At 44.1% G+C, this 15,781-nt stretch overlaps 1 protein-coding gene across 5 annotated transcripts in view; it reads left to right on the forward strand.

Moving 5' to 3' along the window:
- Positions 1-15,781, forward strand: part of TTN (titin) — a 356,587-nt gene that overhangs the window by 234,999 nt on the left and 105,807 nt on the right. For all 5 annotated transcript variants that reach the window (XM_077319578.1, XM_077319579.1, XM_077319580.1 and 2 more), the window contains 22 exons: positions 123-389; positions 503-781; positions 1,430-1,838; positions 2,137-2,261; positions 2,532-2,798; positions 3,650-3,919; positions 4,261-4,563; positions 4,667-4,969; positions 6,767-6,954; positions 7,057-7,171; positions 8,144-8,428; positions 8,842-8,993; positions 9,133-9,280; positions 10,314-10,491; positions 10,597-10,718; positions 10,834-11,121; positions 11,217-11,513; positions 12,460-12,646; positions 13,715-13,830; positions 13,924-14,223; positions 15,139-15,438; positions 15,538-15,643. In XM_077319578.1, the coding sequence (XP_077175693.1) occupies positions 123-389; positions 503-781; positions 1,430-1,838; positions 2,137-2,261; positions 2,532-2,798; positions 3,650-3,919; positions 4,261-4,563; positions 4,667-4,969; positions 6,767-6,954; positions 7,057-7,171; positions 8,144-8,428; positions 8,842-8,993; positions 9,133-9,280; positions 10,314-10,491; positions 10,597-10,718; positions 10,834-11,121; positions 11,217-11,513; positions 12,460-12,646; positions 13,715-13,830; positions 13,924-14,223; positions 15,139-15,438; positions 15,538-15,643 (5,005 nt within the window). The remainder of the gene's footprint in view (positions 1-122; positions 390-502; positions 782-1,429; positions 1,839-2,136; positions 2,262-2,531; positions 2,799-3,649; positions 3,920-4,260; positions 4,564-4,666; positions 4,970-6,766; positions 6,955-7,056; positions 7,172-8,143; positions 8,429-8,841; positions 8,994-9,132; positions 9,281-10,313; positions 10,492-10,596; positions 10,719-10,833; positions 11,122-11,216; positions 11,514-12,459; positions 12,647-13,714; positions 13,831-13,923; positions 14,224-15,138; positions 15,439-15,537; positions 15,644-15,781) is intronic.

The raw sequence follows: 15,781 nt of genomic DNA on the forward strand, positions 1-15,781 counted from the left end.
TCCCTTGGAATTTTTGGTCCATTCCTTTATTGACTAGCACAGCAAGACCCTCAAGATACGCAATGGTGGTGTTGAGTCAATCGGGGATATTTTGGGCTGAGGTTCTTTTCCTTTGTTTTCAGAACTTGCAGCAGAATTCATAACTCGACCGCAGAACACTGAAGTACTTGAAGGAGAAAAAGCAGAATTTACTTGCTCGGTATCCAAAGATGCCTTCGAAGTACAGTGGCTCAGAGGTAACACTGTTCTCGAAGCTGGTGAGAAGTATGACATCATTTCCGATGGCAAAAAAAGAGTCCTGGTCATTAAAGACTCAACCCTGGATGATGAAGGAGGTTATTCAGCTATGGTTGCAGGATCCAAAGCAACTGCACGTCTGAGAGTGATTGGTAAGCGCTGTAATGTTTTCCCAGGTACCCTTGAGGGTATTGGGTTTTTTATTTAATACCGTGTGAGCTGTGAAATTTACAAATCATCCTATGTACGTATGTTCAAATTACAGAGAAACTAAGGATCATTACACCACTAAAGGACCAAGAAGTTAGAGAGGGGGAAGAACTTGTCTTTAACTGTGAAGTAAATACAGAAGGTGCCAAAGCCAAGTGGTTCAAGGATGACGAGCCGATCTTTGACAGTGTAAAATACATCATGGTCCATAAGGATCTCGTCTACACTCTCAGAATCAGAGATGCCCACCTGAATGACCAAGCCACCTATACTGCATCCCTAGCCAACCAAAGAGGGGAACACGTCAAGACCTCTGCTACCCTAACTGTACTTGGTAAGTACTTCATGTTGTGTATGAGCTTGAGGTCCAAGGCAGGATCGTAATCCTGCTATTGTAATTGGCCAGCACACACGTGTATCCCGGCTCCTGGATCCAATCAGCTTAAAGTGAAACTGAACAATAGTGCACACTGGTGGAAATCTCTCATTGTTCTTTTCTGTAATATTGGGTGTTTTCTGTGGGATGTTCTAGTTCAGTTTTGGTTCCTTGGTAACTAAGAACTGGGGTCAATAAAGAGCTGAAATGAACTCTCATTGTACTGGGCCCGTTCTGCACAAACTAGATAATGTGCTTTCAATGCACTTTCGAAGTAGATTTTCCTGTTCTGCACAGGAAAATCCAGCTGCAAAAGCACACTGAAAGTGCATAATACAGTGTGTACAGAATGGGCCTGGGTCTCTGAACCCATGGACTTACTTACTGACTGACTTATTTAATTTATAGATGGCCACTCCTGTCCAGCCAACTTGTGGCATTTTTCATTACAATAAAAACAACATTAAAATCCCAATATAATATAAACTACAATTTAACACTTCACAAGTTCTAAATGAGATTATTTCACTCATGTCACGGTCAACTTTTGGTGAAGATGTAAATTAACCACCTTTTATTAAACAACAAACAAACCTGTCTTCACAGAGGAGGACCTCCGAATCGTCGAACCTCTTCAAGATATTGAAACCATGGAGAAAAAATCAGTCACATTCTGGTGTAAAGTGAACCGCCTTAATGTGACTCTCCAGTGGACAAAGAATGGAGAAGAAATCACATTTGATCGCCGCATCCTGTACAAAGTGGACAAATACAAGCATTCCCTTATCATTAAAGACTGCGGGTTTGTAGATGAAGGGGAATACACCGTCACTGCCGGCCAGGACAAGTCTGTTGCAGAGCTAATTATCACAGAGGCTCCTACTGATTTCATCGAGCATTTGCAGGACCAGACGGTTACCGAATTCGATGATGCTGTCTTTAGTTGCCAGCTTTCCAAAGAAAAAGCCAACGTGAGATGGTACAGAAATGGACGAGAAATAAAAGAGGGCAAAAAGTAGGTGGAAAGATCCTTATCCGAGAGTTGGGTCCTACCTAGATTTTCACGGATGAACCACCAGCAGCCCGTGCCGCAGTCCCAAATGAGATCCCCCACGACAGCGTCCCCCAGGAAAAGTGGAGGGAATTGAAGGGATCAGTGGGAAGAGGAACCAATACAAAAATATGCCCCCTGCATGCCCGTGAAAATCAAGGCAGGACCCAATGCTGTAATTTTATACTGTCACTACTGATTGTTGAGTTGATTCTCGTCTCTCAATCTCATGCACAATCCACTTTTCTGTCTGCTTATAAAGGTATCAGTTTGAGAAGGACGGGAACTTGCACAGGTTAATTATAAAAGAGTGCAGACCAGAGGATGAATGTGAGTACTCCTGCGGAGTGGACGACAGGAGATCCAGAGCGAGACTTTTCGTTGAAGGTACGTTTGCAGTGACTATTGACTTTTCACCAGCTTTTACAAACCCATTCGGTCAAGAGTTCTTTAACATAACCTAAACATATTGGCATAGGTTTTTGTTGTATTGTTAGGGGGGTTTAATGGGATGCTGTGTTTTTATGTTTTATGTGGGTTTTAATGCTGTGGCCCGCCATGAGACGGCTTGAGGTAGGTGGCGGGATCTAAATGTAATAGATGATGATGATGATGATGATGATGATGATGATGATGATGATGAATAATTTGTACTAGAAATTCCAGTGGAGATCATTCGCCCACCTGAAGATATTTATGAAGCTCCAGGCTCTGACGTCATCTTTTACGCTGAGTTGAACAAAGACAGGGTGGAAGTCAAATGGCTGAGGAATAACATGATCATCGTCCAAGGAGACAAGCATCAAATGATGAGTGAAGGGAAAATCCATCGGCTACAGGTCTGTGAGATAAGGCCCCGTGACCAAGGAGAATACAGATTTATTGCCAAAGATAAAGAAGCTCGAGCGAAGCTAGAATTGGCAGGTGAGACTTGTAGTTTGTTGCCAATGAAGGGAAAGATGCCTAATAAGCAGTCATGTCACATTTCCATAGGTAGATGAAATTATTTTTCTCATGACCACTAGGACTGTAATATTGTCACGGGAAACGCGCATAACACCGTTTATCATGCTTACTGTCACAGGCAACACCACTCATTTCTAGTTGTCTAAATAGAAGGAAAGAATTTGTTTTTGATTTGCTTAAACAGATCATAGCTTTCATCTTTTCAACAAATAATTGTCTCTTAGTTAATGTGCTGAAGCAGCATCAGGCATAATAACCCTAATAACAGGTGAGGCTTGCTGCCACCACTACCACTACCCCAGTCAACAGGATAGACAAACAACATATTTCTGTGCCTTTTAAAATATTTGCACTGTAGCTTCTAAGCTTTTAGGAATCTGGCTTTACTTTGATCATTATCGACCTCGTGGGTGGTATGTCATCTGAACCCTTCCCCTTTTACCCCACTGGTACAAGATGATGTGTTACTTAGCCTCAACTCATCCCCCCTCCTCCATTGTACCAAAGTAGTCCCCCTAGTAGCCCAGATTAATGTTATCCCCTGATCTCATCAGAGCTTGGGAGCTAAGCAGAGTTGGTACTTGGATAGAAGACCACTATGGAAGACTGGGGATGCTATGATGAAGAAGCAATGCAGACCAGACATGCTCATCTATTGCCTTAAAAATGCATGGGGTTGCCATGCGTCAATAGCACACTTTTTCATACCTACAAAATATTGAAACTATATATATATACACCTTGTGGTTCTCTGTTAGAGTCTGCATTGTACATGGCTAACATGTTCAGTTTATTGTGATTCTCACTAGCTGCTCCAAGAATCAAGGCAGCAGACCAGAACCTTGTGGTGGATGTCGGACAGCCGTTGACCATGACTGTTCCATACGACGCTTACCCAAGAGCTGAAGCAGAGTGGTTTAAGGAAGATGAAGCCTTGCCCACTCAGACAATGGACACGACAGCTGACTGTACTACATTCAGGATCTACGAAGCAAAGACCTCACACAGAGGAAGTTACAAGATTATTCTTAAAAATAAGCATGGCAAAGCTGAAGCACGCATCAACGTTGCAGTTATTGGTAAGTTTATTGCTCCCCGAGCCCTTTTAGAAACATAGATCATGAAATCATCATAGAATAATAGAGTTGGAAAGGGACCTCATGGGTCATCTAATCCAACCCCCTGCACAATGCAGGACACTCACCACCCTATCACTTCTTTGAGTTTTGTTTTACTGACGACAGTAGCAATTTAAATAATCGCCAAAGTTATGCAAAAGGCAAAACACTGGGGTGACGGTGAGATATAAATAAAATAAATAAACCATACAGATGATTGTGTTATGGGTAGCTTATTTCAACAGGGTCAAAACAACAGACACAAGAAAATCCATTAACATATTCCTTGTCTTTCATTCTAGATGTCCCAGGCCCAGTTAGGAACTTGGAAGTCACTGAAACTTTTGATGGTGAAGTTAGCCTTGCCTGGGAAGAACCAGAAAGCGATGGTGGGAGCAAAATCATTGGGTATGTCGTTGAAAGACGTGATGTCAAGCGCAAGACGTGGATTTTGGCCACTGACCGTGCTGACAGCTGTGAATACACAGTGACTGGCCTTCAAAGAGGAGGAGTTGAGTACCTCTTCCGTGTGAGTGCAAAGAACAGAGTAGGCACCGGGGAACCAGTTGAAACAGACAAACCCGTGGAAGCAAAGAGCAGATTTGGTAAGCAAACGGCTCAGAATGGTTTTGGAGAAAGCAAATTGCATTTTTTGTCTTGAGTGGAACAATATTCATTTTTCATCTCTTCTCACCTCACACCCCACAGAGGTCCCAGGGCCTCCTCTCAATGTACAAGTTGCTGACGTGAACAGATTTGGTGCTTCTCTGACCTGGGAGCCACCAGATTATGATGGAGGCTCTCCCATTACGGGCTACATTATTGAATTACGCGATCGAGCTTCAATCAAGTGGGAGCCAGCCATGACCACAGGAACAGATGAGTTGGCTGCAACATTGACGGATGTGGTGGAGAACAAAGAATACTTTTTCAGAGTCCGAGCACAAAACCAGGTTGGAATTGGAAAACCTAGTGCGTCCACTCATGCAGTGAAGATCATGGACCCAATTGGTTAGTATGTGGGTGATGAAGGGAAAACCTCCATTTATCCTGGTGATAATTTTATTTATTTTAAACATATGAGCACAGAAAAGAGAGGGGAAATGAAAGGTTGGAATGTCACTGACAATTTCATTCATTCATTCATTCATTCATTCATTCATTAGATTTCTTACCCGCCACTCCCCTACAGCTCGTGGCGGATTACAAAAGTCTGTTTAAAACCCTAATAAAATACCCGTTAAAACCACAGACAGCAATACAACTGTAAAAGCACAAGATGTGTCAGCCAATAAGTTCCCAAATCTGTCCCAAGAGAGGGTAGAATCATTAAATTCCCAGTTCAAAGGATGGGTGGATGACTCCCAGTCCACCTACACTTAGTTAAAAGTCATCAGGTTGGCTCCGGAATACCACTTCCCCCTGTTTTCAGCATCCTCCCACACCACATCTATAGCTATCCCTGAGGAACAGAAGGCCCTCAGGAATAGCATGGACTCAAAACATAGAGATGGATTGGAGTCCAGTTGGCATCTCAGAAATAATTGGGAGGAGAGAGGTATAAGCTTTCAAAAGAAACCTGATGAAGTGAGCTTTTGACTCTTCAAAAGCTTGTAATGTCTAAATCTTGCTGATTTTTAAGCTGATAGCTCAGTCGAGCTCCCCTACTGCAAACTAACATGGCCACCCTCCTGAAACTATCAGTATGGGATGACAGCATCTCAGCTGGGAAACCCACAGAAATCCACTCCTGTAAACGGCACCTTTGGAGCCAATCCATTGTATGTATGATCAGTTAGCAGTGTCAGAAAGTACAAATAATAGAAGCACCACATGAAAAATGTGCGTTACTATGGGACCAATGTCAATGTTCACCATGAAGAAATCAAGCGATATAACAGCAGAAATCAGTCATGTGTTTGAACGCTATGGTCAGAATCCACAACACAGTCTTAGGCACCTCCTAGTTTTGCACACATCTGAAGAGATTTTTGCATTTCGATCCTGGTGAACAAGCTGTCCCTCATTCCAAACTGTAATGTCCTTTAGATAGTTTTTTGCGTGTAATGTGTAGAGGAGATTGTTGGTCCACTGGGGAGAGCCCTGGAAGCATCAGGCTGAGTCAACCAACAGCTGGCTGCCTCATCAGGCTGGGGGGGGGGAGGGCTTATCTTTCCCCCATTCTTCCTCTCTCCCTTCTAAGTTCATGTGACTTCCGGGCTCCCCCACTGATCAGCTTCAACCACCCCTCCCACTCTCTCTTTTTGCTGTTTTATTATGCGGTTGTGCTTGTTTTTGTCATTCTTGTTTTCTTAACATGCCACAGCTTGGGAAAGTTGTATGTACTGGGCAGGAACCATTTTGGGGGAGGCTGTGAGGATGAGGCCAGGGGACTTGGGGGCAGAACCCAGTAGAGGCATGCCCCGCTTGAGGGCTCTCTTGGCTCCACTCACAGGTGGCAAGGGGACTATGCAGAGGCTTGCATCCATGTGGGAACACTGGGCAGGCCATCCCAGGAAAGTGGGCTGGGGAAGGGTTCATTGGTGGTAGGCAGGTTGCTTGAAGACTGGATTCTGGTCCTGTACCACATCGGTGCTATAATGGTCATATTCAATAAAGCTGAGGCCTGTTTTGTCCCAACTTGGTTTTCTACATGCTTCCTCCCTTGCCCACACCTGGCCGTAGGACCAGAACCAAGCTTAAAGTCCCCTTGAAACTTACAGGATGAACCCATGCCTAAATTCTTGACCATTAACCCTTTCTTAAAGTGGGCAATGTTTAAATCATTTATATGACTATGTTTTCCAGAAAAGCCAAGCCCTCCCATTAACCTCGACCACTCAGACCAAACCAAGTCATCTGTGAAACTGACCTGGGAGCCTCCCTTGAAAGATGGAGGGAGCCCCATATTGGGCTACATTATTGAAAGGTGTGAGGAGGGCACGGACAAGTGGATCCGCTGCAATGCAAAACTTGCCCCTGATCTTACTTATAAGGTAGGCTATTTTCCTTCCCCGGCAAGTAATTTTATTTTAGTGAAGGTGGCTTTTATTCCAGGCCTTTGTAGGTAACTGGACTGATTACTTCTGCCTTTGTAGGTAACTGGACTGAAACCGCTAGCCAGGTACTATTACCGGGTATCCGCAGAAAACGCTGCTGGTATTTCGGATCCGACGGAGGCTCTTGGACCACTGACTGCTGACGATCCTCATGGTAATTAAAGTTCTGTTCTGTTTACATGATCAACTCCCATGATGCTATAGTGGGTAGCCTTCATCAGGAGTGGTTTAAGGATCTACGGGGCCTGTAACACCAGAGCCATTTGAAGGATTCGCAAGGCCCCAGCAGAGTACAATTATGGCAGGATCAGCCAGACTGGGGGTGGAGCGGCCCCCAACAGTAGAAGGGGGGTATCACTTTGAGTGTCCTTAAAGAGGGAAAAGGGGGGAGGAGAGAGGCTATGGGCCTGATCTATGTGGGGAAGGCACCATGCGGGGCCCCTGGAAGCACGGGGGTTATAGCACGTACTACATATGCTACATGGATAAACTGGCCCTGGCCTTCATAAGTCAGGGTTCATAACTGAATCCATTCCCAGTCTAAACACTAATATACCTTCAGCCAGAAACTACTAGAATGGAAGAGAACCGTTAAAAGTCCCCAGCTGGTTTTACTGTACCTGTCAAATTTGTTCTAACAAATTATCATGAATAAAGGATGATACTTATATGCCTTTCATGCAATTGCATTTATATTTAAAATGTACAATTTTAAAGATAAACATTCAACCTCCTATGGACTTTGCACAATAGTTCTATCAGTTTATGAAAAAGTTGTTAAATGTGGATGCATGGATGGATAAAATCGGAGCGCTTCCAAAGATGGCTAAATTGACTAATTTGGTAAACAGGAGAATTCTATGAGCGCTGGAACTATTATTTGAGTTTTGTAGCCAAGTATCTGTAACTTTAATGATGGAGAGAGTATTAATCTGTAACCTGGATTCAATTTATTTTCTCTGTATTCTATTTCCTGAACAAAATGAATAATTTTTTTATAATTGTCAAATGGGCCATTTTCCTATAGTAGGAAGCAGAAGATGAAGGGGGAGCTGGTACAGTTTTATTGCTGTTGTAATAAAAGTTGGGAACTGTTAAAATGGCATAATTTATGTTTATTTTCCAGTTGGACCTACAATGGATTTAAGTGGATTTAAAGATGGGCTGGAAGTTATTGTACCTGAGCCGCTAAGAATACGTGTTCCTATTACTGGGTACCCAACCCCCACTGCCACGTGGTCCGTGGGTGAGAAAGTTCTAGAACCGGGCGAACGAGTGAAAATTGAGACTACTGCAGCCTTTGCAGAACTCATTATTACTCCCAGCGAGCGTCCAGACAAAGGGATTTATACCTTGAAATTAGAAAACCCCGTGTCATCTGTATCCGGGGAAATCAACGTTAATGTCATCGGTAAGTAAATGACTATTTCCTTATAAGCTGAGTTGAATTAAATTGATTGCAGGTAGCTAAAGGCCATTGCAAACCTTACAAACAATCATTCCATAACTATATATATTTCATTATATATTTCAGTGTATTCTAATAGAATATAACAAGCATTTTGTAAATAGATGAAGATTATCAGTTCAGAAATGATTCAGTGAATCACAAAATGTGAAGACCATTAAATTCTGAAATCCTGCCCCTTTGTTATATTTTTATTATAAAAGTTTCCAAGACCAGGAAAATCTGAATCTGAATCTTGAAATCTTGTTACAAACATGGAGAAGTATGGTATAAAAGCTAGTGGGTGTAACTGTGCGATATCAAATAAATAGGAGAAAATTGGAGCAATCTATTAATGTAATGTGTAACCCTTTCAGCACGCCCAAGTGCACCAAGAGAACTGAAAGTTCCAGAGATGTCTAGAAACTCAGTACAGTTAACGTGGGAGCCGCCCGAAAACGATGGAGGAAGCCCCTTAACTGGCTATCTCATTGAGAAACGTGAAGTGAGCCGCAAAACGTGGACCAAAGTACGTCCTGTTTTTTTAAGTAGAATGCGTGTTTATTTTCAGGATGTTTTCTTTATGTTTTGCTGAAGATCACATGAACTATTCTGTTGCCTTGAAAGGGGGGAAAATACCTTGACTTTGGTCTTCTGTTTCTTTTCAGGTTGCCGAGAATGTCCTCGACCAAGAGTACACGGTGCCAGATCTCACCCAAGGAAAAGAGTATTTGTTCAGGGTTTCAGCATGCAACAAATGTGGACCAGGAGAACCTGCTTACATCGATGAACCTGTCAACATGTCAGCCCCTGCGAGTGAGTTTTTGGAACATTTAGTTATTCTCATTGGTTTTATGTGTCTGGCCTCTTTATTTTACGGTCTCAATGATTGCACATGGTATCACCATGGACAAAACATGTTTCGACCCAAGGGGGTCTTCATCAGTATAGACCCTGATGTCTCTAGAGACAATTCAAATATATTCCAGAGAAACACCATGGCCATTCAAATTAGTAGTCCTCTAGCCATGGTAGGTAGCCTCTTGTGGCGCAGAGTGGTAAGGCAGCAGACATGCAGTCTGAAAGCTCTGCCCATGAGGCTGGGAGTTCAATCCCAGCAGCCGGCTCAAGGTTGACTCAGCCTTCCATCCTTCCGAGGTCGGTAAAATGAGTACCCAGCTTGCTGGGGGGTAAACGGTCATGACTGGGGAAGGCACTGGCAAACCATCCCATATTGAGTCTGCCATGAAAATGCTAGAGGGTGTCACCCCAAGGTCAGACATGACCCGGTGCTTGCACAGGGGATACCTTTACCTTTACCTTTAGCCATGGTAACAGCCTATCACTAACTGAGAAGGCACTTCATGCAACCAGTGAAATAGACTCCAGTCCTTCAAAGTATTTATCGGCATAGGTCTACCTATTCATTTTTTTTAAAGGTGCCATGATTATCTTTCCTTTTGGTCTACTGTCATGGCAGGATTTCAGTTCCTACCAACGTTACATACAGAGCACCAGTGGGCTGTGGCATGGCTCCCTTTCACATTTCAAAACTAAAGAAAAGTCCCTGGACTAAATGGGAGAAGGCCATGTGATTGTTCCCGATGCCTGTGTCATCACTCTGGGGGAAATGAGTCCCTGCTGGCATGGAAAGAAGATCCGTGGCCTCCTCCCATGTAGCTTCTAACACTGAGTTTGCAGTACAGCAAAGAGCTGCACTGTGGTGACTCCTTGTCCAACAAAGATAATGTATAAAAAAAAGTAGGCTGAAAAGCAATAAAAAGCTAGAAAAGGCCAGCTGGTTGTACATTCTTATACATTTTCTTCTCCCCATTCCCCACCCTTACAGCGGTGCCTGATCCACCTGAGAATGTAAAATGGAGGAATCCCACTTCAAAATCCATTTTCCTCACCTGGGAACCACCCAAGTTCGACGGAGGCTCGCGCATCAAAGGTTACCTGGTTGAAAAATGCCAGCGTGGCACCGACAAGTGGGAGCCCTGCGGAGACCCGGTCGCCGAAACTAAGTAAGAGTTTGTTGTCGTAAATATGAGACAGGAATGCCACCTTGGAGAAACGACATGGTTACTTCTAAATGGCGTTGTGCACTGAACCTCTTTTATGATATGCAGGATGGAAGTGACCAAGCTGCAGGAAGGGGAGTGGTACGCTTATCGCGTGAAGGCGCTGAACAGGCAAGGGGCGAGCAAACCCAGCAAGCCGACAGATGAGATCCAAGCTGTGGACGCAATGGGTAATTCCTCCGGTTACATCAAAACTCCCTTGGCAGTCTTCAAAACATACAGTGGGGCCGTAGCATCGGTAGGGCAGGCCTAAATGTGTTATTTTGATTCTCTTTCTCCAACCAGAGGCCCCAGAAATTTTCTTAGACGTGAAACTGCTCGCTGGGCTCACTGTAAAAGCAGGAACTAAGATCGAACTGCCCGCAACCGTCACGGGAAAGCCGGAGCCTCGGGTCACCTGGACGAAGGCTGAAACCATCCTGAGGCCCAGCAAAAGAATCGCCATCGAATCCAAACCTAACCATTCCACAGTCACCATTACTGACAGCACAAGAAGTGACAGTGGTACCTATATTATCGAAGCCGTGAATACCAGCGGTCGGGCGACAGCGGTCGTAGAAGTTAATGTTCTCGGTAGGTCAGCCTTCTCTTCGTGCAAACAGTTACCTGTGTTTTCTGAAATCAGTATCTCAATAGAAGACTTTCAAACTCTTATTCTGCATCCACAGACAAGCCTGGGCCCCCCGCTGCGTTTGACGTCTCCGAAATCACAAACGTCTCCTGTCTTTTGACCTGGAATCCTCCTCGGGATGACGGCGGCTCCCGGATCACAAACTACGTCCTGGAGAAAAGAGAAGCAGACAGTGAAATATGGCACAAGCTGTCGTCCACGATTAAAGAAACAAACTTTAAGGCGACCAACCTAACGCCTCTGAAAGAGTACATCTTCAGAGTCAGTGCGGAAAACATGTACGGAGTTGGAGAACCAGCCCTGTCCAGTCCTATCATCGCTAAATATTCATTTGGTAAGTTCGTTCGCGTGACAGAAAGGCCACTTGACTCATGAAGTGACTTCAGTGTGGGCATGGTTCCACTGTTGTTTTGTAGGTGGGTCCCACCTCATCTCATCGATTAGTCATCCTTATATTGTTTATCTCCACACTGTTGCTAATAATGTGTATTTGTTCTGTGGTAGAACAAATACAGATCGTGAGCAGTCCAAATAGCTCTGTCTATGTTTCAACATTGGCCAGCCCCGATTTAGACCCCATTAGCCCCCACTTCTGAAAGTTAAAACTGGATTTATGAGGATTCCCTTGCTGCAGGACAAGTGAGGGGGCAATTCAGGTCTCAGCCTGAAAAGGCAAATTTCAGTGCGGACGAAAAACTCAACCCTATACAAATGCAAATATAAGCTAAAAGCCTGGTATGGCTCAACCTGATTAGAACTTGAACGCTAAGCAGGGTTAGTCCTGGTTACTACTTGGATGTGAGACCACCAAGGAAGACCATGGTTGCTGTGTACAGGAAGGTAGTGCTCATCTCTTGCCTTGAAAACCCTATAGTCCTGGGATCACCATGACAACACCAACATATAATTATGTGAGAGCTCACAATTGTTATTATTGCGGGTTACCAAGTGATCCACTTGGTAATGGTTGGAAAGTCAAACTACAGCAAGTAATACATGGGTTCAAATCCTCATTCTGCCATGATCTTTATTAGCTGACCTTGGGGCCAGGGACCATATATGCCACCTTGGGGTACTTGAAGTAAGTGTGGCTTAAAGATCAAAATAGAAGTAGAGCAACAGTCACAGAAAGACAGCCACCAGCTGGAAGCTATTTTATCAGAATTGGCACGTTCCACAGCCAAGAGGTTCTTTTATATTTAAACAAAACAACAAGCTAACGTTGATTTCCATTTCTAAAATATGTGAATGTTAATTTTCAATTCTACTTCACTGTTCAGATCCACCGGGCCCTCCAACTCGAGTCCAGCCTGTTGAGGTCACTAAAGATTCTGTAACGTTAACATGGACCGAACCAGATGAAGACGGGGGCAGCCCTATCACGGGTTACTGGGTTGAACGATTTGACCCCGAGAGTGGCAAATGGGTACGATGCAATAAAATTCCCATTAAGGATACAACATTCAAGTAAGTATAATTCTCTGTTCCGTTTGTGGGTTCATCAACAGATTCAAAGGGAAATTCAATGTAAAATATTCAATTTTAAAAATTAATAGGTTCTTTTTGTATTGTCCTGATTACACTTTATTGTCCATCTGGGCCCATCAGAGCTCCAGAGCTAAGCAAGATTGGCTGTGATTAAGACTTGGATGGGGGGCCACCAAGGAAGAATGGGGATGGTATGCCAGGAAGGCAGTGGGTAACCACCTCTTGTCCGGAATGCCCTTGCATGGGGTCCACTAAGACAGTTGCAACTCAACAGCACAGCCTTCTTTTTTACTTATGATCAGGATAAATGATAACTGGTATCCCAACCTTTGGGAACACAACTATCTTTGGGAATATCCCTTCCTGAGCACTATGTGAAACCCTGCACGAATGCTACTGCATGGTCTATACCAGGGGTAGTCAACCTGTGGTCCTCCAGATGTCCATGGACTACAATTCCCATTGTAGTCCATGAACATCTGGAAGTCCACAGGTTGACTACCCCTGGTCTATCCAACTGTATTTAGCTTTGGGGACCAAGCCCTATGAGGAAGGGCTGAAGGACTTGGGAATGTTCAGCCTGGAGAAGCAGAGGTTGAGAGGGGGCATGATAGCTCTCGAAGTCTTTGAAAGGCTGTCACTTGGAGGAGGGCAGGGAAAGATTCCTGTTGGCAGCATAGAACCCATAGTAATGGGTTTAAACTTGATGTAAAACAGTATCAGGGGGAGAAATTTCAGTCAGAGTAGTTCAGCAGTGGAATCGACTACCTAAGGAGATGGTGAGCTCGCCCTCACTGGCAGTCTTCAAGCAATGACTAGGCAAATCCTTATCAAGGATGCTTTAGGCTGATCCTGCATTGAACAGGGGGTTGGATTAGGTGGCCTCTATGAACCCTTCCAACTCTCAGATTCTATGGTTTGTACCTGCAGAAAGATACCACCTAAAATCTGTGGGATTTACACTTGCGTTGATATAAATGTCTGATTTAAATACAAATTGGCATTTTCATATTAAATACATATGTCATGCATTGTCGTTGTTACCAGGGTAAAAGGTCTCACAAACAAGAAGAAGTACAAGTTCCGCGTCTTAGCAGAGAATCTTGCCGGGCCAGGAAAACCAAGCAAAGAGACTGAGCCAATCTTGGTGAAGGATCCCATTGGTATGGGAAACATTATTATTTGTGGCTTCATTGAATATCTTAATCCAAAATATAACAACAGACTTTGAAACTAAATTATCAATTTATGTGTAGATCCACCATGGCCTCCTGGAAAGCCAACCGTGAAAGATGTCGGCAAGACCTCATGCTTCCTGCAGTGGACAAAGCCAGAACATGATGGTGGTGCCAAGATTGAGTCATATGTCATTGAGTTGTTAAAGACCGGTACAGATGAGTGGGTGAGAGTAGCTGAAGGAGTTCCCACGACTGAGCACTTCCTCAAAGGACTTATGGAGAAACAAGAGTATTCCTTCCGGGTCAGAGCTGTGAACAAGATTGGAGAGAGCGAACCAAGTGACCCTAGCGATCCCGTGCTGTGCAAAGAGAGACTGAGTAAGTAGCGCTTCAGAACAGAACGTCAGAAACAAAGAGAATGTTTGGGATTCAATGGAAGCCTTGAGATGAATTGTTTGCATCGGGATACCCCTTGAACCCCTGTTTTAAGAACTTTCTCCCCAGCTGCTTTCTTCATGGCATGGTTCCAACTACTGTTCTTCCAACAGAACAGCATTTCGATCTGTGCAAGGCAGGAGGATGGCCATTTTTGCCAGTTTACACACACAAAACACACACAACATACATTCAGATACCCATTTTGTCCCCAATACTGATTCTAGGGGGGTTTGCTGACTCCATTGAAAAAAAATTGAATAGGTTGCTCAGTATGGTTCAGTAGTCTAGGGCCTAGTCTGCACACAATAGATAATGCACTTTCAATGCACTTTAGAAGTAGATTTTCCTGTTCTACACAGGAAAATCCAGCTGCCAAAGCACATTGAAAGTGCATTATCCTATGTGTGCGGACTAGGCCTAGGTCAGCCTTTCTCAATTATTTTTGCCATTGAGAAACCCCCTGAAACATTCTTCAGGCTTTGAGAAATCCCAGAAGTGGCAAGATCATGCAGAATATGGTTAAGAAAATATTTGTGTACATGCCCACCCAGGGCCCCGCCTCCTCCCACTCCTCCAGGCCCATCATTGGCCATTTTGAGAGGGAGAGTAGGTTGACATGCCTATATATCACTCAATAAATGTTTGACAAATTTGTAAAATATATAAAAACTAAATTAACTCCCACCCATTCAGGAGACCCTCCAGGGCAATCAAGAAACCCCACCCTGGTTGAAAAAGCCTGGTTCAGGAAAACAGTCAAGTCCCACTCTACAAAGTCCATGGATGGTTGGATGGATGCCAGTAATCTCTGAAGCTCCAATTCACTACAGCTACTTTCCTTGAATGTTTTTACAGATCCACCTTCACCACCTCGTTGGCTTGAGGTCATTAATATCACCAAAAACACCGCAGACCTCAAATGGACAGTGCCAGAGCGAGATGGCGGCTCCCCTATTACGAATTACATTGTGGAAAAGAGAGATGTACGGCGGAAAGGCTGGCAAACAGTAGACACCACCGTAAAGGACACCAAATATACAGTGACACCACTGACAGAAGGCTCTCTGTATGTCTTCCGCGTGGCAGCGGAAAACGCGGTCGGGCAGAGCGACTACTGCGAAATTGAGGACTCTGTCCTTGCTAAAGACACCTTCAGTAAGTTGTCCATACACACATTCGGGATTTAGTGTCAGCAAACTAGGTTTGGGGTTCTCAGATTTTAGTTTCCCTAATGCCTATTTTTCTTTTTCTCAGCTACTCCCGGAGCACCGTACGCCCTTACACCTGTTGAAGTCACTAAGAGACACGTTGACCTAAAATGGGAGCCACCTAAGAATGATGGTGGCAGGCCAATTCGAAGGTAGTGATAGTTATGATGATGATGGTGATAATAGTATTAGAGCTTGTCAGTATGTGTCATTAAAAAAAATACATGTTGTGGCTTGTGCCAGATGACTAGCAGTCTTCATAGCCCAGACTGGCATGATCTAATCTGAGC

The sequence above is a fragment of the Paroedura picta genome, chromosome 2 (genome assembly GCF_049243985.1).
Source record: "Paroedura picta isolate Pp20150507F chromosome 2, Ppicta_v3.0, whole genome shotgun sequence".
Taxonomy (NCBI): domain Eukaryota; kingdom Metazoa; phylum Chordata; class Lepidosauria; order Squamata; family Gekkonidae; genus Paroedura; species Paroedura picta.